This window comes from Myiozetetes cayanensis, unplaced genomic scaffold (assembly GCF_022539395.1).
Source record: "Myiozetetes cayanensis isolate MyiCay16 unplaced genomic scaffold, myiCay2020 scf15, whole genome shotgun sequence".
NCBI lineage: Eukaryota > Metazoa > Chordata > Aves > Passeriformes > Tyrannidae > Myiozetetes > Myiozetetes cayanensis.
Window position 1 is genome coordinate 18,394,246 of NW_026087159.1, and position 23,053 is coordinate 18,417,298.

Below are 23,053 nucleotides of genomic sequence, written 5' to 3' on the forward strand. Positions count from 1 at the left end.
TCACATGTTCATCAAGTAGCAAGAAGGCCTCAAATACTGTGTCAAATGTTCTTAGAAACAAGAAACCTTAGAAACCTCCCTTGGTGGCTGCAGGCACCTTGTGAGTGGTGAGCAGAGCTCTGCCATTCCATATCACTGTTGTGTTGGAGAAAAAAAGAGAAAGGTTAAACTATTTGGATGTTTTCAAGCTTGACAGGATCCCTTTTACCAGCACGCAGCTCCTACATAGATTTTTTAACCACTCCCTAAATGCTTTCATCTCAGTATGGCTGCATCATCTTTGAAGGTGCTCTTTCATTTTCTTTTTCCTTTTCTAAGTAATATTTTTAAAGCACATCTCTGCAGAACAGTTCAACCAGCTCTTAAGGTCAGGCTGATTCCAAATTCAGCATCTGCCTCAATACCAGAGCTGTGCCACTGGCAATGTTAAGATTGGTTTGTTTGGGTTTTTTTTTCCTTCCAGTTGACTGGATAATTTAAGTAGTGGTTGTGACTGTGTACTATGTCTGCTCAGTCATGAAGGAAAACTGCTGATGAGGTAAGGTTGGACTGTTTGCATCCCATTAAACACATCTCTAAAATGATTTTTTTTAAGGACATTTGGAGAACTGTATGCACACACACACACAGATGCAGGAAAAAGAGACACAGAGTGGGATTCTTCAGCATTTTTGGTTTAACTCCTCATTGAATTTGATCCTTGGACAGCCCTGAAGCCCTTTGTCTCTGCAGATGGTAGAGATAGGACTGTGTGCTGGCACTGGGCAGGTGAGGGGAGCAGCCAGGACACACTGACCTTTATTCTCTTACATCTCAACATTCTTCAGGCAGTTTTTCCCACAATCCTAGTTTGGCTGCTCCAACTCCTTATGCCAATAGATGATTAAAAGGAAAAGCAGGGAAGGATTGCCAAGCTAGAGCAGGTGAGAACTTATGGAATGTGCATTCACATAAACTTTAGTCTCCAGATCAGCAGCAAGTCTGGGGGTACAAATCTTAATATTTTTGCTTAATTTGTCCTTAAATTCTAATGCTCCCAAACGGGCAATGCTCACAGTGCCTACAATCACACATGGAGCAGTTAACTCCAGCACTTATTTAGGATTAAAAGGTGGCAGCTGACCTTGTGCATGCCCACTGCCCCAAATCCTTGTAATTCCTCCCAGCCTTTGCTGATCCCACGAGCCACAGCTCGGTGATCGTTTACAGGGCACGTAGCCAGACGCCCCCTCGTGTAAAATGCCGGAGTTCCGAGCGGGTGTGGTCACAGAACAGCCTGATCAATCACAGCTCTTCTCTCTGAAGGGCCTGACCCGCAGGAGCACCTGAGGAGCCTCTTCCCACGGGCAGTTTCAGGAGACAAAAGCCAAGGCAGAATTGGCTGGTTCTTCCTCCTGTCTTCTCTTTCTCGGGGTGCTGGGATGGCTTTCCAGTGGTAAATCCTCCCAGCCTGCCCTGGAGCATCCGAACTGGCTTGTGCTGTGAGAAACTGCCCCGTTAAAGAGGTAAGAGAGGAACTGAGGAGGAAAAGACACAATCTGCTTATTTCTTCAGTGCTTGGTGGTTTGGGAACCCAGTGAATGACAAATTAGCAAAGCAGACATGTAAGTACCAAAGTTTAAAGTAAGCACAATTAAAGAAATATTTAATAAAATAAAGCGAATCAGGTAACTTAAAACAGGGAAAGTGCAGAGAAGGAGCACCTGGAAGAGCGCTGAGGAGGAATTTGGGGGACAGAAAAAAGCCTTCCCTTGCACCTTGAGGCACTGGGAAACCACTATGAAATACTGGCAGAGCATTAAAGTTTCCCAGTGAGTCCTTGCCCATCTTCCTTTGAAGGGCCCTGCTTTTTAAAAGCTCCAGAAATGGCATCTCTTCAGAAATTCCCAAGTCCCAGCAGTGCTGTGACTGTGCTGGAGCTCCATCCAGTGGGGAGCAGGCAGGGGGCAGGTGCCCCAAAGCACTCTCCCCTTGGGGTTATTCTGTTCACTGAAAGCACAGTTCAGTGGCAAATCTACCAGAGGCTCTAACTGGGGATTTGGCCTTTCATTAGCTGGTGATCAGTGTCAGGTTAATTTGTTACCCGTTTTTAAGTGGACACCTCTGAAGGGCTAAACCAAAGGACAGGAGCTGATGCATTAGAGTAGATAAATGTGCAGTTAAGACTGATGAAGGGAGTATGATAGTTATATTGAATATCAAAATACATGCCCCAAACAGACTGAGCTTTGACTATCCAAGAAAATCTCTACTAGAAATCAATTCAAGAGGTCTTAAATAATAGGGTTTTTAAAAAACCAATTTTTTTAAACTGTGGTATTAAATCTCCATATGTGATATGTGTGTAAAAGCCTTGTAAAATATCTGGTCTTGCTCAGACTCCTTCAGTGATACTCTGTTTCTGGACTCTGGGCACAGAGGGCTGAGAGCCAGTATTTAGGGGAAAAAAGTATGCTATTTCTCAGCCTCCCTCCTGAACTCTTGCCATCTCTCTCTCTCTAGAATGTTCTTACCCTTTCTACAAGATCCCTGTGTTTGAAAATTATACTACTGCAATGAAAAAGCACGGCTTAGACCTCGTGCTGCAGCCTGGTTTTAAGTGGAGGCTTCGACTGCAGTGGGTGGTTCTAAAAGCAGGAAGTTTCTGTGGCCCAGATCACGGGACACAGATGCAGATTACTGGTCTCCAAACCACAGCTCTCCAGTTTGTCTCACATAAACATGCACCCCCATGCACCATCTGTCTAAACTTGCCCCAGTCCCGTTCCTTTTGGCTAAACAGAGCTGGCACTGTGGTGCAGGTGAGGGCTATGCCAGTTTAAAGTACAGCTGCTTCTATTCCTAGGAATGACTTCCCAGGATGGTCACAGGTCTAACCCCAGACCTTTGTCATGACCATGGGTTTTTCATTACCAGCCCTTTGCCCTCCTGGCCTTGCTGCATTGGTTAATTTAAAAGTACAGGGTTTGAACTGTTTGCATGGGCCTTTTTCTTTAAATATTTGCGGTATATTCTAAATATTTCACAACAGGACGGAAGGACAGAGAGGTGACTCAAGCCTGGAAATGAGCTTTGTGTCTCAAATGCATTTGTATTACTTCCCCCTTTCTTTGTAACTTCTTTATAAAACACAAATTCAGGTGCCTTGGCCATATCCCACCTGGAATTATGTTCTGCCACTGCAACTTCTCAGGTGACATTCTCCTTATTCCACTACCTCATGTTTTCCACAAAACAAAGATGGAGGAAAAAGTACAGTACATCTTCTGAATGATGCTGCAGTTCTGCCTGAACAGTGATCCTTATAAGTGCTCTGAGGTTACTACAGACTTCTTACCCAGGACTGTGTCCCTTTGTCCCCTCTCCTCTGTCAGTTGATGTGCACGCTGTGGGTGCTCAGGTTACTGTGTGCCACACACCAGGACATTTCTGCTCTGTGCTTTCTCACCCCTAGGAGGTGACATGCAAGCTTTTTAAAATGAAGCCTTGTACTAATGAATGAGTCCATCTAGCAGGGAAAGCACCAGGTGCCACAAGGACTGCAGCTGGGAAGAGCTTTCCTTTCTGAGTCAGCATTAAGGAATTTAACCTTTGCCTTTGGAGAAAACAGCACAGCACAAAGTAGAACAGGGAGAAGGAAATGGATTAATTTCAGAACAGTTAAACAGTTACAGCTCCAATGGATCTGCAGAACTCCTTCCTTATCTCCTCACCTGCAGTCCCTTAAGGTGAGTGTTTGTTCACCTGCTGTCACTTGTGCCTCTGGCTCAGCAGACAGGAGGGGCTCTGTGCAGCTGTGCTCATGTGCAGGTGATCACCCCTCCTGAGAGCTCTTTTGCTCCACAAACCCTGAAAAGGTGGAGTGCTCTCGCCTCGTGGGAAGGCTGGATCCAGGACCAGTTTAGGATTTGACTCTTGGCTGTAAGAGCATCCACACTTTCCAGATGTCCCTGCCCATGGGTGATGCTGTGAACACCATCCAGGTGCTCCAGGTTACAGAGACCCACTTGGTCCCTGTGAGGTCGATTGCAAGGTCAGGGCTGGTTTGCTGCATCACAGGAGGGACCACTGGGCACACTCCAGATTTATATTCTGCAGTCAATATTGAGACCATTACTGGACCTAATTTAATTTGAACGCCAATTGTATGATTTATAGCAATAGATGATAAACTAGGGTGACACATGCTGACAAAGTAAGTTGAAGTTTCCTGGTCTGCTCCATGTGAACAGGAGGTGGTTTCCACCTGTAGTGGATTGACCCTGGCTAGATGCCAGGTACCCAGCAAAGCCACTCTTTCCCTCCCCTCTGCAACCAGACAGAGAAGAGAAAATACAATGAGGGATCCATGAGCTGAAAGAAGAGCTGGGAGATGTCACTTACTGGTCACCATCACGGGCAACACAGACTCAAAGTGGGAATATTAAATAAATTTATTACTAATGGGATCAGAGCAAAACAGAGAAGTAAAATAACCTTAAAAACACCTTACTCTCACCATTCCTCCCTTCCAGGTTTTCCCTCCTCCCCCCCAGCGGTGCAGGGGGACAGGGAATGGGGGTTATGGTCAGTTGTTGTTTCTGCAGCTGCTCAGGGAGCGGAGTTGGAGTCCTTCCCCTGCTCCACTGGGGTCCCTCCCATGGGAGACAGTCCTTCACAAACCTCTCCAGCGTGAGTCCATCCCACAGGCAACAGTCCTTCACGAACTGCTGCAACATGGGGCACTTTTTCGTGGGGTGCAGCCCTTCAGGAACAAGATGCTCCAGTGTGGGTTCCCCACAGGGCCACAAGTGCTATCAGGGAAACCTGTTCCAGCAGAGCTCCTCTCCCCATGGGTCAGCAGGTCCCTGCCAGGACCCTGCTCCATCTTGGGCAGCCCCTTCCAATGTTTAATCCCTCTTTACATGAAGAAATTCCTCCTGATGTCCAACCTGACCCTCCCCTGGCACAGCTGGAGGCCGTTCCCTCTCCTCCTCTCCTTTGTTCTCTGGGAGCAGAGCCCGACCCCCTGGCTCCCCCTCCTGTCAGGGAGCTGCAGAGCCAGAAGGTCCCCCCTGAGCCTCCTTTTCTCCAGGCTGAGCCCCCCAGCTCCTTCAGGAGTTCTCCAGACCCCTCCCCAGCTCTGCTGCCCTTCTCTGGGCATCCTCCAGCCCCTCAATATCGTTCCTGAATTGCGGGGTCCAGAACTGGGCACAGCACTCTTCTTGCCAGCACTTTGCTTACCTTTCGGAGGCCCTCCCTCTGCATTTGTCCTCACTGCCAGCAGAGAAACCGATTTTTTCAGGCACTCAGCTCACCATCACCATTTTCTCAGCCGTGTCTGTACATTTTGTGAGCGTGGCAGAAAAATAACCCTGTCAGCAAACAGAAAGGCCTATCCTATGGGGAAAAGACAAAAGACCACGAGCTCCTTTTTCAACCAGTACAGTCCATTTTGCACTGTGCCATTGTCACCCAGAGCGCAGCCCTCTGCACTGTGCTAGAGGCTGCATGGATGGTGGGGCAGGTGGTTTTTTGACAGCTCCCACAGACCTGCTGTGAGGGTATGGAGTAACAGGACAACAGGGAATGGCTTTGAACTGCCAGAGGGCAGGGTTAGTGCTGCATTCCCTTCTGGGATCCCCAGCACAGGAAGGACCTGTTGGAGCAAGTCCAGAGGAGGCCACGAGGTTGATCAGAGGGATGGAGCAGCTCTGCTGCGAGGAACGGCTGAGAGAGCTGGGATTGTTTGTCATGGAAAAGAGAAGGCTTTGGGGTGACCCAATTGTGCCCTTCCAACACATGGAGGGAGCCTACAGGAAGCACTGAGAGAGACTACTTAGAGTGACAGGACAAGGGGGAATGGCTTCATACTGCCAGAGAGCAGGGTTGGATGGGATATGAGGAAGAAACTCTTCCCTGTGAGGGTGGTAAGGTGCTGGCAGAGGTTGTCAGAGCAGCTGGGGCTGCCCCATCCCTGCCCAAGGCCAGGTTGGACGGGGCTTGGAGCAACCCGGGATAGTGGAAGGTGTCCCTGCCCACGGCAGGGATGGCACTGGGTGGGCTTAAAGGTCCCTTCCAACCCAAACTATCCTGTGATTCTGTGAAACCACGCTGCCGGAAAGTGTATCCCTTCAAAGAGTTGGTTTTTTTTCCCAGTTGACTTGAAAACTATTTATATAAGTCACTTAAAAATATCCCATTTTTTTTTTCATCCTTCAGTGGCGATGCTTGGCCTGCCCCAGGCCTACGGCTCAGCTGCGGAAGCCGCTGCCCTTCATCTGAAGGATTCCCACCAACCCACACACTTCTTCGCCACATTTATGGGTAATTTACGCTCCGATAAGACAGAACTGTTAATTCCGGCGCTCTCCGCCCGCACCTCGCGCGCCCCAGACGCCCCTCAGGGAGCGGCGGCTGCGTGTGGGACGTGACCGGGGCCGGCGCCGCCGCCCCGCCCCGCGGCGCGCGGTACCCGCTGACGGACAGGCGGCTCCACCAATAGCGATGCGCGATGGGCGGGACGGGCCAATCGGTGGCGGCGGGGGCGGGGCCAGGCGGGCGGGGTGGCGGCGGCGCGGGCGGCGCTGCGGCAGAACGCGGGGGCGGCCGAGGCGAGCGGGTCTAGTGGGGGTCGATCGGTAGCGGAGTGACTCGGGCCGGTAGCAAACATGTCCCTCTCCAACAAGCTCACCCTGGACAAGCTGGACGTGAAGGGCAAGCGGGTCGTCATGAGGTGAGGCGTTGTGGGGGAAATGTGCGTCTGCCGAGGGCCGCCCTGCCCCATCCTCCGCGCTGGGGCCGGGCGGGTGTCCCCAGGCAGCAGCGCTGTTCCCAAGCCGGGCGCGGTGGGATTTGTGGTGGTTTGGTGACGTTTTTCCCCCACATCCCGCGGCGATGAGCCGAGGCGGCCGGGCAGGGTGTAAATCCCGGCACGGCTCTGCCGCCCCGGATCGCTCCGCTCCCACGTGTGTCGGCCGCAAGCTGCCTGAGGGGAAATCCAGCCGGACTGCCGTGCTTTCAGTCAGCAGAACTACCCCAAAGGACTTATTTCCGAGGGATTTTTTCCTCACTGAAAATTCAAAAAGCATTTTAATAAAAAAGTGAAGCTGTGGGTCTGTCCAGCTACCCAAATACCCCATGGGCAGGGACGCCTTCCTCTAGCCCAGGTTACTCCAAACCCCATCCAGGCTGGCCTTGGACACTTCCAGGGATGGGGCATCATCGCAGGTATTCAGCGCGTCCTGCTCTAAAACCCTAAAATAGGAATTCATAGCTTATTTATGAAGTATCAAGGCCTGAAAGCCTAATGTTGGAATTGCTGCCAAATCCTGGGAGATAAGGGCACCAAGGTACATCGTGATACATGCCTGCTCGAAATGCTCTTATTATGGGATAGTTTGTTCAAGGTCACTGTGATGTGGCTACTGCGTGTCTGTTAACTACTCTGTGAGTAGGCAGGGATACCAGAAGTATAATTTCTTTTACCTGTAGTCTGTCAGACAACTTGCTCTTTTTATCTTGTCTCTGTAACGTTATTTTGAAGTAGTTCCCTAGAAATTTGATTACCAGAAACCAGCCCCTGTAGCGAGTACTGAAGAAGCTTGCTCAGGATTTCCATGTGCTTCCTAAAGCGGGTAAAACTAAAGATCTTTCTATCTCTGTAGCAACTGACTTTTATTTTCTATCTGACCGGTTTTTTTCCCTTTTCTGAGCAGTTTTACAGAGAGCAGCAGGGCCTCAGCTGAGGATGGGTTGGGTTTGCCCTCTTGAAATCTCTGATAATTAATGCACAAATCTGCCTTTGCAATTCTGTGGGAGAGTGCTCAAACACCGCGGGTGACCTGCCAGGCTTTGTGTTTCCTGCCTGCATCTCACCTCCCTGAAACGAGTCACCACGTGCTCTCAGTAGTACTAAAACCGATGCCTCTTCTTTCTCTGCTCTGTCCATCGTGATTTTGGTACACTCACACCCTGCTTAGCTTCCGGCCCTAATGCCGAAGCTTCGGGAGAAGTCGGGAATGGGGAGGAGAAAGGATTCAGGGCAGCTCAGATTTCAATTGCCTGCAGTGGGGAAGAAGGCTGAGCTGGGTCTTTCTTTTGTAGTTCTGACGGGTAGGTAAAGCGAACTGCTCTTTTATTCTCTCCTTTTGGGACAATGGCCCGGTAATGGTGCCTTTCTTTCCCCTTTCTAGAATCAGCCCACTGTGTGCCCTGGGGCTGCCAGTTCAGTTCCTTTCTGCTCAGCTACTCCTGTGTTGCTCCATCTTCCCGTTTGATTCACGTGCTGAGTAGTCTGTCAGAGAATTCATTCGTGCAACTTGCTGAATTGGGTGGTTGTTCAGCGTACAGGACGAAAGATGAACCGTAGCAGCACTCTGGCTCTCCTCTCGTGATTCACCGTTCCAGTCGTGGGCAGTCTGTGCCTCTGTGCTTATGCAACGAGGCTTCCTGCACATGGGCACAAGGGATGCCAGCGAGACGTGGCTGGTGAAACTCCTCCCTCCCATCCCTTCAGCTGGCACGGCTGAGGAAGTTACCTCTAGATCTTAAGTCAGGTCTTCCAGGGAGAATGGGCTAAGCCACAGCACTCAGCTGCAGAGAGATTAGAGCTGCAGAGAACAGAAATGAAAGCTTCCTTGAACTGCCTGCTGGCCACAGGAGTCCAGCCGAGCATTTTAGAGACCTCATTAGAGAACACAAGGTCACTTGTCATTATTCACTGTCTTTCCCATGGAGTCTCCTTGTCGGGGATCTGAGATGATGCTGTTTAAAAATAAAAGGTTCAGTCTCAGTTTTATTTCCTGTTCAGCATCACTGCCACTGAGGTGCCTGAGGAGGTATTGGTGACCCAGCTTTACTGAGTCATCCAAGCAGTGTTTGTTCTCTGTGCTTTGTTATCACAAGCAGAAATGCCTGATAACACACTGATTTCCAAAGGGAACTTGAGTACAAGGCAGAGCTGAACATCTTACTCTAATTTGATCAAGCCAGCACCTGTATTACTGGCAGGTTCCCTCACTCATTATTAAATACATTTGTTGAATATGTAATTTTATTTCTGATTTTTTTTTTTTTAGGGTTGACTTCAATGTTCCAATGAAGGATCACAAAATAACCAACAATCAGAGGTGAGCCCTGATTTCCATCCCAGATGGAGACCCCAAAGTCTTCTTCCTCTCTGACTTTAGCCCAGTACCTGGAACGTTACAGTGATTAAGCTGCCATTGCCCATCCCAGAATATTAAAGGTGTCTCAGAGCAAGTCCAGCAACTGTTAATTAACCCTCTGCAACTATTAGCAAACTACACTAACTCGTTAAGTTGTTGGCTTATGTTAGAATAATTGTTGCAGTGTAGCACACACAGACTTGGAGTTCAGAAACAGTGATACCAGATGTCTTGTCCTGCTTGTCTCCCACTTGCAGGCAGGTGCCAGTTGTGTTCACCACTGTGTGCTCACTGCCCAGTATTCCCATCATCTCTGTTGGTGCAGGATCAGACTAACCCAGGAAGCCCAGTGATGCTCAAGACTGTCCTGGCACTTCTTACGATAGCTGAGCAACCGACAGGCTTCAGACAACAAAACCCATTTTACTTCTGTGTCCTCCATCACTTGGAATGTAACAGTGAAACACGAAAACAGGCTGGGATGGAGAATAATTTGTTTTTCTGTGCCATTACAGAATCAAGGCAGCTGTTCCTACCATCAAGCACTGCTTGGACCACGGAGCCAAATCAGTGGTTCTGATGAGTCACCTGGGCCGCCCGGATGGTGTTCCCATGCCTGACAAGTTCTCCTTGGCCCCGGTAGCCGTGGAGCTAAAGGCACTCCTGGGCAGGTGAGGTGGAGGGGCAGTCTGGTGGGCATCAGGCCCTCCCTGGCAGTGGACCTGGCTGCTTTCCTTCCCAGCAGGAAGAGTCACACAGGGTCTGTCTTGTGTCTGCAGGGAGGTCTTATTCCTGAAGGATTGCGTTGGCCCTGAGGTGGAGAAGGCCTGTGCCAGTCCTGCTGCTGGCTCTGTCATCCTGCTAGAGAACCTCCGATTCCACGTGGAAGAGGAAGGGAAAGGGAAGGATGCTTCAGGGAACAAGGTGAAACTTCAAGTCTGGCTTTCCTGTGTGCCAGCTCTGGTCTTACGACCTCCTTTGCTGCAGATTGACAAGAAATCATCAGCCTGTCTAAAACACTGATTGTGATTTTCCTCTCAGAGGGACGTCACAGATCTATAGTTCAGCATGTCCCTCAAGTGAAAGGCTATAGGTGACTCCATTGAAGGTGGTGTAGTCTGTAAAAGAAGGAGAAAGGAACAAAATAGGACTGTGCAGGAAACTGGTTGCTGCTTTTGTTAGACTTTATTTTTGGATGTCTAAAATAAAAACCAAGGTCTGTTGGAGATAGTTTATTGCCACTAGGCCTATAAGAATGATGCTTCTTTCTTGGTTATATGGCTAATATGTTAATGCAATATTTAAACATTCTGCAGCACAGGCATTATCAAACCCTTCTTGAAGCCTGTCTGCTCTTGGGAGCAGTTCTCTAGAACCAGGCAGCCTTGCACCTCTGACCTTTTGTTGAAGGTCAGGAAGGGTGCTTGCTCCAGACAGCTGCTTTTCTTAGCAATGCTGACCCCGTTGGCTTTCCACAGGCCTTGGCTGCGTTCAGATCCAGCGCGTGGAGCGGAATGTGACAGAGTGGTGCCCTTTATGGGCTGACACAGGACTCCTGTACCTTAGGAAGGCAGCTCGGAGTTAGTGGGCCTGTGCAGATGGCAAGGAGAAGCGAGGAAGTCTGGAGTTACTCAGTGGTAGAACTGCGTGCTGCTGCAAGCCAGCATGTGGCAGGGAGAAGAGCAGGGTCAGGATTTGATTTTCTTTGGGAAGCAGTCCTTTGGTTTTGTGCATTTCTCTAATTCCCAGATGATTTAAGTGGGTGTTTGCATACAGAGCACACACTGCACACACTGAGCACGAGAGATGTGCCATTGTCAGAGCTGCTCCTCATCCTGCCAGAGGGCAAGGGCAGTGCTGTGGAAACAGTGGTGCAGCACAAGACTGCAGGTTACTAACTAGTAATTGCAGGTTACCAACTAATTACTAACTAGTGCTTAAACTGGGGCTTTCCAAAGCAAGTGCAGTGGGAGTGGTTCCTTCATTGGAACCTCTTGTGTTCTGCTCACAGGTGGTGCTGGTTTCAGCAGGAGCACTTAGTCTGTGCATAAAGCCAGGCAGTTTACTGAGTGAAGGAGCAGTTGTTAGCGTTGTTGCAGAATCTGTGTAGTCCCTTTGGCTTGTCTCTGCTCAAGCTGTGCTGGACCCACCTGCTGCATATTGCAGTGCCTTCCTGCCACTGTTCCTGTGGTGTCACATCTGGGTGCTGGCAGGGGCCTGACATGAGATGGAGAGCTGATTAGAGCAGAAAAGCACTTGGAGAGGTGATGGCTTGACTGCCAGTCTGGGCTGTTCTCCAAGAGCAAGTGGCTGAAACTAGTTCTGAGCAGTCACTTGCTGTCCAGGTGAGTTCTGCTGTCTCTTCAGGGTGGGAAGGAAAACTGTACTGCATAAGCCATTCCAGAAGGATTTGGTAGGATGCTTGGGAGATGGAGAAAAAGTCTTTTAACAGAAATATATCTGTTGTTGCCCACTACACACTGTGCCTATCTCTAGCTTTCCAGAGCTGGCTGCTTTCACTGTGCCATGTTGGTAGTGTGCAGGCTATTTATCAGACTGTTCATCAGTTAATCCTCAGTGCAGTTGCTAAATCTGTCCTCCTGGAGCTCATCTTTTTCCCTGTGGCACTTGGAGACCATGCTTGCTTTCTTCAGTAATTGAGCATGACTTTGTTTAGTCTGATCTCTTCCTGTGTTACCTGTGTCTACCACACAAAGCTGCAAATCTGTTGGAGAGAGAGAGGTTGGTAGTGCTGCAGTTCATTCCTGCTCTGCTTATGGAATGGAAACTTGAATTGGAGCAGTCTCAGGGAGTTTAATCTGGAATTTAAACCACTTAAACCTTTTTGTTCCTCCTGCTGGACTGGGAAAGAGGGTCTGAAATACAGTGACCCACCGGATGAACAGATGAGTTCCTCCCATTGACCCTTCTTTGCTTTGGGCTTATGAGACACATTGCTGACTTTGACTTTGATTCAGATTCAGCTCTAAAATGTACAAACTTGTCCTTCTTTCTCTTTTTAGATCAAGGCTGATGCTGCCAAAGTGGATGCTTTCAGAGCCTCTCTTTCCAAACTGGGAGATATCTATGTCAACGATGCTTTTGGAACTGCCCACCGAGCTCACAGGTGTGTTCCCATTTCCCTTCCACAGGCACAGCTGCAGAGCCATGTCTGCCATGGGAACACAGCTTTGCCTGCAAGGAGTTTTAACTTCCTTTTGGGCTTGTCCCAGTACTGTTGGGCTGTGTTTGTTCCTGAGTAATGGATTTACTGGCGGTATTTGTTGTCAGTGTATGCTCTTTCAAGTTTGCCTCTGGGAACAGGAGACAGCTGAAACAAGAACCTAAGACTTGCAGTGACTTTTTTAGACTTTATGAAGATATAAAAATTACTTGCTTAGGACTTGTGTAAATTGTCCTGCAATTGCAACAAACATCTTCTCCAAAAGATTAATTGCTCCTCAGTGATTATTCTCATGGAATGTGTTTAAATATATGTACTTGCAAACTGTAGTGGCTGTCTTGGAAGATGAAATTTCTGCTCTAGCTATGCTTATTTGTCCCTCAGTGTTTTGGATCACTAGTTAATATTATGAATGTCTTGCATACCAATATTTCTGGGCAAAACCAATCTCAGAACATGAGCACTTACAGCCATCTAATCAAACTAGGGAAACAAAGCCCCTGTGTGTGCTTTCATGCAGCTGTTCTCATTGCTGCAGCTGACTGAAGGATTGGCTTTGTAATGATGTGAGACACCAGGATGTTTGCACCTGTACTGATAGAAAATTTTCCCTTTTTTCACTCTTTTATTCTGCAGCTCCATGGTAGGTGTCAATTTGCCTCAGAAGGCTGCTGGCTTCCTCATGAAGAAAGAACTGGATTATTTTGCCAAGGCTCTAGAGAGTCCAGAGAGACCCTTCTTGGCAATCCTTGGGGGGTAAGACTCAAAAACACAGTGACTGTATTTGTCTAACTGCTCTGTAAGAAAGTAAAAGTTGTTTTGCCTTGGTTCAAACAAGTGCTTTCCTTTCAAGTGTACCTCCAGTTCAGATATGTGGCTGAGTCCTGAGATCTCTGTAAGATGTGCATTAGAGAGGAGCTCCCTGGCCATTCAGTTCCAGTGATGACATGATCAGGGTCTGTTCATCATCTCTTGAGCTTTTGGGTTCCCCAGGCTGAGACAGTCCCCAGTGTAGGGCTGTGACATCCACGGCAAGGCCCAAGACACTGCCAGTGACCTTCCCTGCCCGGGCCAGGGGACAAGCTGCAGGCTCAGCACTCTGTAAACTGACACGACCTGTGGTTATGCAACAGTGCCCTGCTGGAGCTGGGTGGGCCCTGCTCTGCCCTGGCAGCTGCTTTGCAAAGGGACTTGAAGGTGCAAACCAAGTAACTGCTTTTGTGCCCAAATATTTTCCAGTTGAGGCTGTTTTTGTCTGTGCCCAGTCTAGGGGGCAGCTCTGGGGGGTGTATGTCCTCAGGTGAATTAACTTTGCTGGACAGTCAGGGGAAATCAGGCTCTGAAGTGCCAAATGAGATTTATATTTAAATAGAAAAAAATGAAAGGAGAATTGAATAATGCTCTGGTACGTTGATGTGTAATGCTGGCCTGCTAACTTGCCAAATTCCCCTTCTGCCCATTCCCAACAACTCCTTTGTTGGTTCATTCCCTCAAAACAACCATGACATGCCACAATCACACATTGGCATTACCAAATTTCAAGTTGATTAATTCAGGTTTGATCCAAAATTCTTTACTAGGATTCATTCTGTCTTAGCTGAAGATTACTAGATAGATAGTTTTGTCTGAGGAGTTTTGGCCACTGGCTACATTGTTCATTCTTTTTCTCTCTTACCAGAGCCAAAGTTCAGGATAAGATCCAGCTGATCAATAACATGCTGGATAAGGTCAATGAGATGATCATAGGTGGTGGAATGGCATTCACCTTCCTCAAAGTGCTCAACAACATGGAGGTAAGAAGAGAGCAATTAATTCTGTGTCTGCTCCTAGTAAAGAACTTGCTCTGAATACCCCTGTATGTCCTGCTGTGGGACATTGGCTATCTCAGCTCTCTGGAAGAGAGAGAAGTTACTTGAAAATCCCTTTGCAAAAATCACATTACTGCCCATGTCTCACTAGATGCTTTAAAAAATAGGCTCTCCTGAATTGCTGAGCAGTTTGGCTGGGGGTTTGGCTGCTGCTGTTCTCTTCTGTAACGACCAGCAACTAAACAAACGTTTTGCTCTCTTTCCCAAATGATTTCTCTAGATTGGCAACTCTCTGTTTGATGAGGAAGGGTCAAAAATTGTCAAGGACCTGATGGCCAAGGCAGAGAAGAACGGTGTGAAGATCACTCTGCCCGTTGACTTCATCACTGCTGACAAATTTGATGAGCACGCACAGACTGGGGAAGCCACAGTGGCTTCAGGCATCCCTGCTGGCTGGATGGTGGGTTTGAAGAGGAAAGGCACTGAAAGGAGGCGCAGGCAGCAATGGGGTGGGCAGGACTCCTCCTAAAGCACTAGAAGGAGTAATTGTGATCCCTGGCAAATGTTTCTGAGGGCACTCAGGCTGCATAGAGTTGGTTGGTTTAATGAAATTGCAGCCCTGTTGTTTATCCTGAATATCTTTAGTCTAAAGTAGCTTTTGTGAGATTTGGATTAAAACAGCAAAATTCCTCTACAACTTTCAGATCTGATTGCAGTAGAAATCCCTTTATTTGGAATCCCTTTTATTTGGAATTGAGGTAGAGTTGGCAAAGGTTTCTAGCTAAGGCTTCGAGCATCTGACATTGGTTTAAAATTGACTTACTGGTATTAGGAAGATAAATACCACACCAGACTCCCCCCTCCTGCAGCAACTGCTGGCAAATCTGTCAGTGCATGCAGAGACACTCTGGCCTCAGATCCAGGGTGAGGGGATCCCAGCTGGACATGGGGGATGTGAGGTGAGGGTCAGCAGTGACTGTATCTGTGGCTTCTCTCCCTTGCCTTAGGGCCTGGACTGCGGCCCTGAAAGTGTGAAGAAATTTGTTGAAGTCGTGGGAAGGGCCAAGCAGATCGTGTGGAATGGTCCAGTCGGGGTCTTTGAGTGGGACAAGTTTTCCAAAGGAACCAAAGCCCTGATGGACAAAGTTGTGGAAGTAACTGGAAAAGGCTGCATCACCATTATTGGTTAGTAGTTGTGTTTGTTCTTGTTATTCTAAACGCCCCAAGGGAGCTTCTGCTCGCCAGCATCGTGTTAAAAATACTTGTCAATTTTTTTTCCTTTCCTCATGTTTTCATCTGTTCTTCAGCTTGCAGATGGGGCTTTAGAAACTGCTGCATGTCCTGATGCTGAGTGTTTGGGAGCAGAACCAGCTTGTAGCAAGGCTGTGGGCCTTCAGGTGAATAAAATCTGAGTTTCTTGTGTGTCTCATTGATTCTGTTTGTGCTGCAGGTGGTGGAGATACAGCTACTTGCTGTGCTAAGTGGAACACTGAGGATAAAGTCAGCCATGTCAGCACAGGAGGTGGTGCCAGCCTGGAGCTGCTAGAGGGTAACTGCTCTTTTATCTTCACTTTGAGTAAATCCAGAGTTCTGGGTGCTCTACTGTGTGTTGGTAGCCAAGGAAGCACAACAATAGAGTGAATGTCTTCTCTGTCCCACCGTGTGGAGTTTGGGCATAGCTTTGGAGCAATGAGCTCCTCCTGCTGCTCTTTTGTAGTCCTCATAGAGGAAGGAAAATGGAGTATTCCTGCAAACAGCCCAGTCTGCCCCTCCCAGAAACCAAAAATGCTGGAATAGAAACCAAAACTGAGAGCGGGCTGTTGTAGGTGATTCCCCAGGACATGCTAACCAGCCTGTTAAAGTGCCCCCTTTCTGCCAAGGAAATCTCATCGGAGTAGTCTGGAATTCTCGAGAGGTTTGGAATTCCCTGGTTCTGGGGAGCCCTCTAGTGCTCAGTGACAGCCCTGCAGGAGGGTACTTGGAATTCAAAATGGTGAGGATTGGCAGCGTTCTTCCAATTTTACTTGTGCTCCCATTGTACTCTTCCTTTCCCCTGGTCATTGGCTGTTCCCCAGCGGGTGTAAATTCCCTAATGCTGTCAGCTTCTCTGCAGAGCAGAAACTGCAATAAACTGCCTTGCAGCTGCTATTTCCAGCAGTTAGATGGGAGACAGAGCTTTTGTTTCTGTTGCCTAGGGAGTGATGGGAAAGGGGAGGAATGCGGATGGCTGGAAGGAAACACTGTGTTCAAAAGGACAAACTTGTCTTAGGTTTTGGCCCAAAATGTGGGTTTGTGCGTGTGATCTTTTAAATGTAACGGAAGTCTGGCTAATTAGAAAAGCTTCTGAAGATTAAAAAGGGGGAAAAAAAAAATCCCTGAAAATGCAGCAAACCAGGGAGTTGTTAACAATGTTAAAATTCAGTCCTGTTGCACAGCTTGAGCATTAGAAGGTCAGTTTTCTGAAAAAAGGCAAAACCAGAGCGGTGTCTCTTCATTATTAAAGTAGGACAAAAAGGCTAAAAAGGCTGTAGAAAACATTGCACTTGAATAATCTGGGCACTCATACTGAAAGATGAGCATATTCCTTGCTTCCATCAGTTGGATTGAGACGTGTAAATATCTTGATCTGGGTGTTTTAGTCCCAGTAAAAGACTTATGACTTGTAGGAGGCTTTTTTTCCTTAATTCTTAAAATGTCCACCACACGGTCCAAAATTCTAATTTATATGCCACTGGGGATTGGAGAAAACATGCAGCAACTCCTTAAATCCAATAAAAAATCCATTTGCCATCCAGTTTAGTGGAAAAAGACGCTGGATGTTTGGATGTGACCTTAGAGACTTGAATTACTGTTAGTTGGGAATTGATGGCTGGGTGTTTTGGGAATCTCTCTGCTGACATGCAGGTGGGACTGGGAGGGGCTGCAGGAGGACTTGCTGTGTGGAGCAGTGTCCCTGTGGCCACAGTGGTCCTCAGGAGCATATGTGGAGCCAAGCTCTTCCACTCTCAACCTGGCAATTCTGATTTACTTTTGTTTGGTTTTTTTAACATGTACAACCGTTGCAGTTGTGAGCTGTGAAGGAAAGCTGGATTGTTTGAGCACAGTTCTTAACTTTATTGGTGTGTTTTATCTGCTCACAGGGAAGGTTCTTCCTGGTGTGGATGCCTTGAGCAACGTGTAGAGAGCAGAGCCCCACGTCCCGTCCTGTGCACGCCCCTGAGATCCAACACTTCAGCTTCTGTGTTCCAGCTCTGTGAGAGGCACATCCCAGAATGTAAACGGGACAGGCTTGGAGGAGGAGGCAGCAGAGATTTTCCAACTGCAGTTTACATGATGTGGGTTTGTCCACTGTTATCCCACTTAAATTAACGTAGTGAGTTGAAACTGTTGTTGTGAATTTAGAGTGTATATATTTATATTTTGCCTTTTCAAAGAGATTAATCCCTGTTAGACATGTATCTCAGAAAGGAGTGCACTGTTCAGCTTCCGTCTTAGAGGCATTTCATCACTTTACACGGTTCAGAAACAAGAGGGGACTCCAGTTTTTTGGAGGTTGGTTATAATAGCTGCTGAATAAACATATTTAAAGTGCTCCCAGTTTGTGTGTTGTCCTTATTTCAGATTTTACAATTAAAATATCTTCTTTCTAGCACTGGGAATCAGAGTTAATTTTCCTACTTGAACTACTTATATTTCTAAATCTCCTTTTTATGTTTGTCCAGTGGATGTCTAAGCACCCAAACTTGGTTGGTAGGGAAATAAATTGTTAAGGATGTGCTGTTATGTTCAAACTTTTAATTTCTGTGTATGTACCTAATGGTAAATGAAAGCATGTGTTTCAACAGCCACAGCCTCTTGGCCAGATTTTACTTGATCATGGTGGGATGCAAATTAAAACCCAGTAGTGCTGAAATAAATACGAAATACATAATTGTTACATTTTGAAGCTAAAAGTGACTACTGCAAAGGAACTAGAAATAATGCAAATGACTGCAGCGCCATGGTTTCTTCCTCCTCCCCTCCTTTGTGACTCTCCCAAGCATTGTCTGATTGTGCATGAATGCTGCAGTTTTTTTCTGGGAGGGCTTGTTTGCTGTACTCATGTTCCCCAGGCAGGAGTGCAGACCCCCGACAGCTGCAGGAACGAGGCAAAGAAAGGAGGGAGCTTGTCAGCCACAAAAAGACTGGATTTTGGAAATCAAGTGCCACAAAAGCAAACATTTCACCATGTTTTTTGATACATTCTCCTTGTCTTTGCTTTTGCAAACAAGGCCTCGTGACAGCACAGCCCATTTTCGTGTCCCTCTTATGCCCCCATGCTGCTGGATTCCCATGGAGCAGTCACAGGCTTTCCCTCCATCCCTCCCTTCTGGATGGTTCCAGTGGAAGCTGGTGTGTGGCCACTACCTCTGCTGGGTTTTTCCTCTCTTCATCCAAAGTAACAAAACAAAGCTATCTTTAATCAAACACAGCACGTAGTAATGTCCTGTGAGTGAAGATGTCCGTGCTTAAAAGCTTTTTTCCACCTGACCTTGGATGCTTCGTACTCACATCTCTAAAATGTCCTTTTATTTCCACATGGCTTGTTTCATGCAGTGTTCTGTGTGCTCAACACAGCAAACCTTGCATGGCCAGAGAGATACTTTATGGGTTGTAAATAAAAATGGATGAAACACTTCACTGTGAGATCACAAGAGCCGTACACTTGATGACCTGTTGCTGATTACTTGAGTGACAGGGTTTCCAGACTTTTTTAAGCTTTGCCTATTAATACTTTTTAGCACCTGTGTTTGGGTTCTATTGCCAGGTACTAAAATGTTCTTAAGGCAGCTAGAGATTTCTTATTAAATTTTATGTCCTCTGAAGTCAGACTGGTCTTCCTAAATTATTTTGACATGGCAACCTTTCTAGACATGAATCTTTGACAGTCTGGCTTTTACATTTTTATTGCTTTTATTGAGAGTTTTTGTGGGACAAGGAATAGTGCTAGTTAGAAGCATTGTGGAAGAAACATTAAAAGCAGGTGGCCAAGAAGGCCAGTGGCATCCTGGCCTCTATAAGGAACAGTGTGGTCAGCAGGACCGGAGAAGTGATTGACTGCCCCTCTGTACGTGGCAATGGCGAGTCTGCACCTTGAATCCTTGGAGGCAGTTCTGGGCCCCTCAATTTAGGAACGACACTGAGGGGCTTGAGTGTGCCCAGGGAAGGGAACGGAGCTGGGGAAGGGGCTGGAGCAGCAGGAGCAGCTGAGGGAGCTGGGGGGGCTCAGCCTGGAGAAAAGGAGGCTCAGGAGGGACCTTCTGGCTCTGCAATCCCTGACAGGAGGGGGGAGCCGGGAGGGCTTGGGCTCTGCTCCCAGGGAACAGGGACAGGAGGAGAGGGAACGGCCTCCAGGCTGTGCCAGGGGAGGGGCAGGGGGAACATCAGGAAGAATTTCTTCATGTAAAGAGTGATTAAACATTGGAAGGGGCTGCCCAGGGAGGTGGTGGAGTCCCCATCCCTGGAGATGTCCAAGGAACAACTGGCCGTGGCACTCAGTGCTCTGGGCTGGAGGACAAGGTGGGGATGGGGCACAGGGTGGACTTGATGATCTCAGAGGTCTTTTCCATCCTAATCGACCCTGGGATTCCTCCTGGCTCGAGCCGTGGCTGCCCGAGGCTCCGCCGAGCCGAGGCCGCTCTGGCCCGGGCGGGCAGAACTACAGCTCCCGGCCGCCACCGCAGCGCGGCCGGCGGGGGATGCCGGGTGCCGTAGTTGCAGCCGCCTGGCGAAAGTTAATCACTGCATCTGGGGTGGGCACTTCCCAGAGCTCCCCGGTGTCCCTCGTTGCCATGCCGGCTTTGTCAGCCCGGAGGGCAGCGGCGCAGGATGGATGAGCGGGCGGCCGCCGGGGCAGGCGCCCGCGGGGTAAGAGCGGGGCGGAGGCCGCTCCGAGGGGGCTGAAGGCCGGCGCCGTCCCCTCCTCGCACCGCCCGGGCGGTCCCCCCGAGGCGGGGAGGGGAGGTCCCTGACGGGGATGGCCTCCTTCCAGGGCGGCTGGGGGGCGGTTCTGTGGCTCACCCCGCAGCCCCCGGGACCGCGGACACCCCTCGGGCGCTGCCGCGGGCGGTGTGGGGAGAGCGTGGTCGTGGGGAGGCGGCGATGAGGGGCGGTGGCGGCTGTTGGGGGTGTGTGGGAGTGGGGACAGCGGGGTCGGTGCGAAGGGGACGCGGAGCCCTCCTGCCCCTTGCCAGGTCCATTTTCAATTCCGGACAGTGCAGGAGCTGTGTTGGTCCCCACAGTCCAGGGCCTCTGCCCCAGCTGCGGGAGATGGTCCCTGCTCTGCCCTCCTCTTCCCTCACGCTCGTCCCGGTCCCACAGGAGCTCATCCGCACCTGCCCCAACTCCAAATGAATAGGAACGTCTCCAAATCCTCCCGCTTTGATCTCCGAGAGAACAGAATGCCAGTCCGAGGGTGATAATCCCCAAAGAATTAACGGGTTTGCCTCTGTGTCCGTGCCTTGTCGGAGGGTGGGATCCCACCAGCCCATTCGAGGCGCTGGCTTTGGCCGTCCCTGCTGCTCCCTCTGCCCTCAGGCCTCTCCTTAGACTGAGTCAGGTGGGGCCATAAATACTCACAGCGGTATCTGCCGCATGGTCTAAGCAGCTCAAATCCCGTCTGCCTCAATGCCAGGTTACTTTTTGAGGAAGGTGAGTGCTTGGAAGGCCAGATCTTTACTGTGGAGGAGCTGTGGTGGACACAGGGACTCGTGTGATCCTAAATACTCATTGCTTTTGCTTGGGTGCTGTAACCAGCCAGGGTCCCACCAGTGTCCAGCCTGTGGTGGGACAGCCCAGCACTTTCATATTTTAGGCTCCTGGTGGGCTGTTTGGACTTCTCACAACATCCAGGCCCAGACTCTGGTCCTTGGCATTCCCACCTGCACTCTCCCATCACGAGATGCATCAAGAAGATCCCCACTCAGTTTTCTGGTTAAAATTTTCAGTGTTGCCTCTGATAAATGATCCTCAGTTCAGCTCTAATGCAGTATAAAATAGCAAATTCCACTTTAGTTCATTTTACATTTTTACTCCACTTTTTAATGATAATTTTTCATTAAACATCTAATCCTGCCCTAGCATTTCTCATCAGCAAGGCTCAAGGTGCTTTACAAAAGAGGTAAAAATATGATTATTCCAATTATCCTTATTAAGGCTTAGGCTTTGGGCAGCCTCTGCAGATATTATAGGCCATAAATAATTCAGAGTACAATCTAATTAAGAGAAATCCCCAGTTGTAAACTGAAGTGCTTTACTGAAGAAGACAGTGTTCAAAGGCATGGCCTTGTAACCCAATCTCCCTGATCAGGAGAGTATCCCGTTATCCCACAAATCTTCCCTCTCCTGACTTGTCTGCCCCTGCAACAGGTACTTCCAAGTGCAGGACCCCAGGGGTGTTTCAGTGACCAAAGCAGTCTGGAGACTGAAGTCCCTTACCTTGTCATTTGAACACAGATCTTGTGCTTACCAAAATGTCCAGCCTGAGCTGAGCAGGGTTGGGCATAGAACTGATTGAGTTTTTTAGAGAAATAGGATTTGGAAATTAGAAGCATTGCTCATGCCAGAGTCCGAGAGGTATAAAGAAGATTGTAGCCTGGATCCAGTTGATCCACAACCTAAATAGAATTCTGACCCTGAAACTTGCTCTGAACACCTTGTCAGATTTCATCAAAGTTGGACGTGAACTCTCCTGTTTGGGAATTTAGGCTCTGGATTGCTAAACTGTGTGACACCTGTGTGTGGGGAGCTGGCCATCTCAGGGCAGCTGTTTATCTGTATGATTCAGCAGCAGGGCTATGTGGATGAAATCTTGTTCTCATTCCAAATACCCGCTGTCACATATTACTTATTCTGTGGGAACGTTTTTGCTCCGGTTTGTGGTTCCACAGTGTTCAGCGATGACCTAATCACAACGCTCTCATCAGGCAGAGAAAGTTCTGAGTTTGGCTTTACATTTCACCTTCCCAGAAGGTAAATCATTCCTCTGTTACACCGTCTACATCAGCACTTTGCTTTAGCCCAGTGTTTTGTGAGGGACCACGAGGCTGGTTAAGGCACTTTGAAGGGTGTGTGTCTACAACAGCTTCTCCCTCTGTACCACCGCGATGTCCAACAGCTCAGAGCAGGCACAGGCCATCTTGTCCATGAAAATTCCTGAGTCTGATGACCTGTGGCTTTCTTAGCTTTCTTACCACTAAAGAAACTGCACCTGTGTTAGTCTGGTGGTGTGTAGTTTCCTTGAAAGTTGGTGATACCAGAGCAGCTACAAATGAAGCTGGAAAAGCCCAGACTGCCTTTCTGCCTGACCCTCATGGGGCTTAATCTTTGCCAGGGAATGCTGGTGTAATTTTCAAATGTAGCTCAAAGGAATGCTGATTGCAAGTTACGTTAAAATGAGTCCCTGAGCCCTCTAGGTCTTGGAGAGACCTATATCTTGATATATCTGTGCTGTAATTTCTTCATTTGTGCCGTGTTGAGTGTAATTCCATCTGATGCGCTGGGAGCTTTGGGGCAGTGAGGCATGACTGGAGCTCTGAGCATTGATGGTGGTACTGGAAATGTGCTCCAGATGACAGAGGAGAGAACCTGCAGAGATAAGCAGGGAGTGCAGACATTTTGAGAAGCAGAAAGAGGGAGGGTCAGAACAGAAGAAAGCAGCGAGGGACAAAGGAAGGAAAAATATAAAAGAAAAATCAGGAATAAAACTAAACCACCACCCTTATAGGTGACGATCAGTGTGGGCGAGGCTTTGCAGCTGAACCAAGTTTCCCTAAGAACATTATCATGTGTGACTTATGGGAGGGAGGAGAAGGGTAGAGGGCTCCTGGAGAAGTGCATCTCCACACAATGAAGCCTTTGGTTTCTCCCCTTGC

The 23,053-nt window shown here is 48.5% G+C and overlaps 2 protein-coding genes across 2 annotated transcripts in view; both read left to right on the forward strand.

The window, feature by feature from the left end:
* Positions 1-6,534: 6,534 nt before the first annotated feature.
* Positions 6,535-17,733, forward strand: PGK1 (phosphoglycerate kinase 1). Its single transcript, XM_050310549.1, has 11 exons — positions 6,535-6,715; positions 9,060-9,110; positions 9,665-9,820; positions 9,929-10,073; positions 12,173-12,276; positions 12,970-13,089; positions 14,012-14,126; positions 14,422-14,601; positions 15,149-15,326; positions 15,592-15,690; positions 17,282-17,733. Exons 1-11 carry the CDS (start codon positions 6,651-6,653, stop codon positions 17,320-17,322), a joined length of 1,254 nt encoding a protein of 417 aa, XP_050166506.1. The 5' UTR covers positions 6,535-6,650; the 3' UTR covers positions 17,323-17,733.
* A 2,166-nt stretch (positions 17,734-19,899) lies between these two features.
* Positions 19,900-23,053, forward strand: part of AMOT (angiomotin) — a 56,356-nt gene continuing 53,202 nt past the window's right edge. Inside the window, exon 1 of the mRNA XM_050310548.1 lies at positions 19,900-20,048. The gene's annotated coding sequence lies outside the window, so the exon portion shown is untranslated. The remainder of the gene's footprint in view (positions 20,049-23,053) is intronic.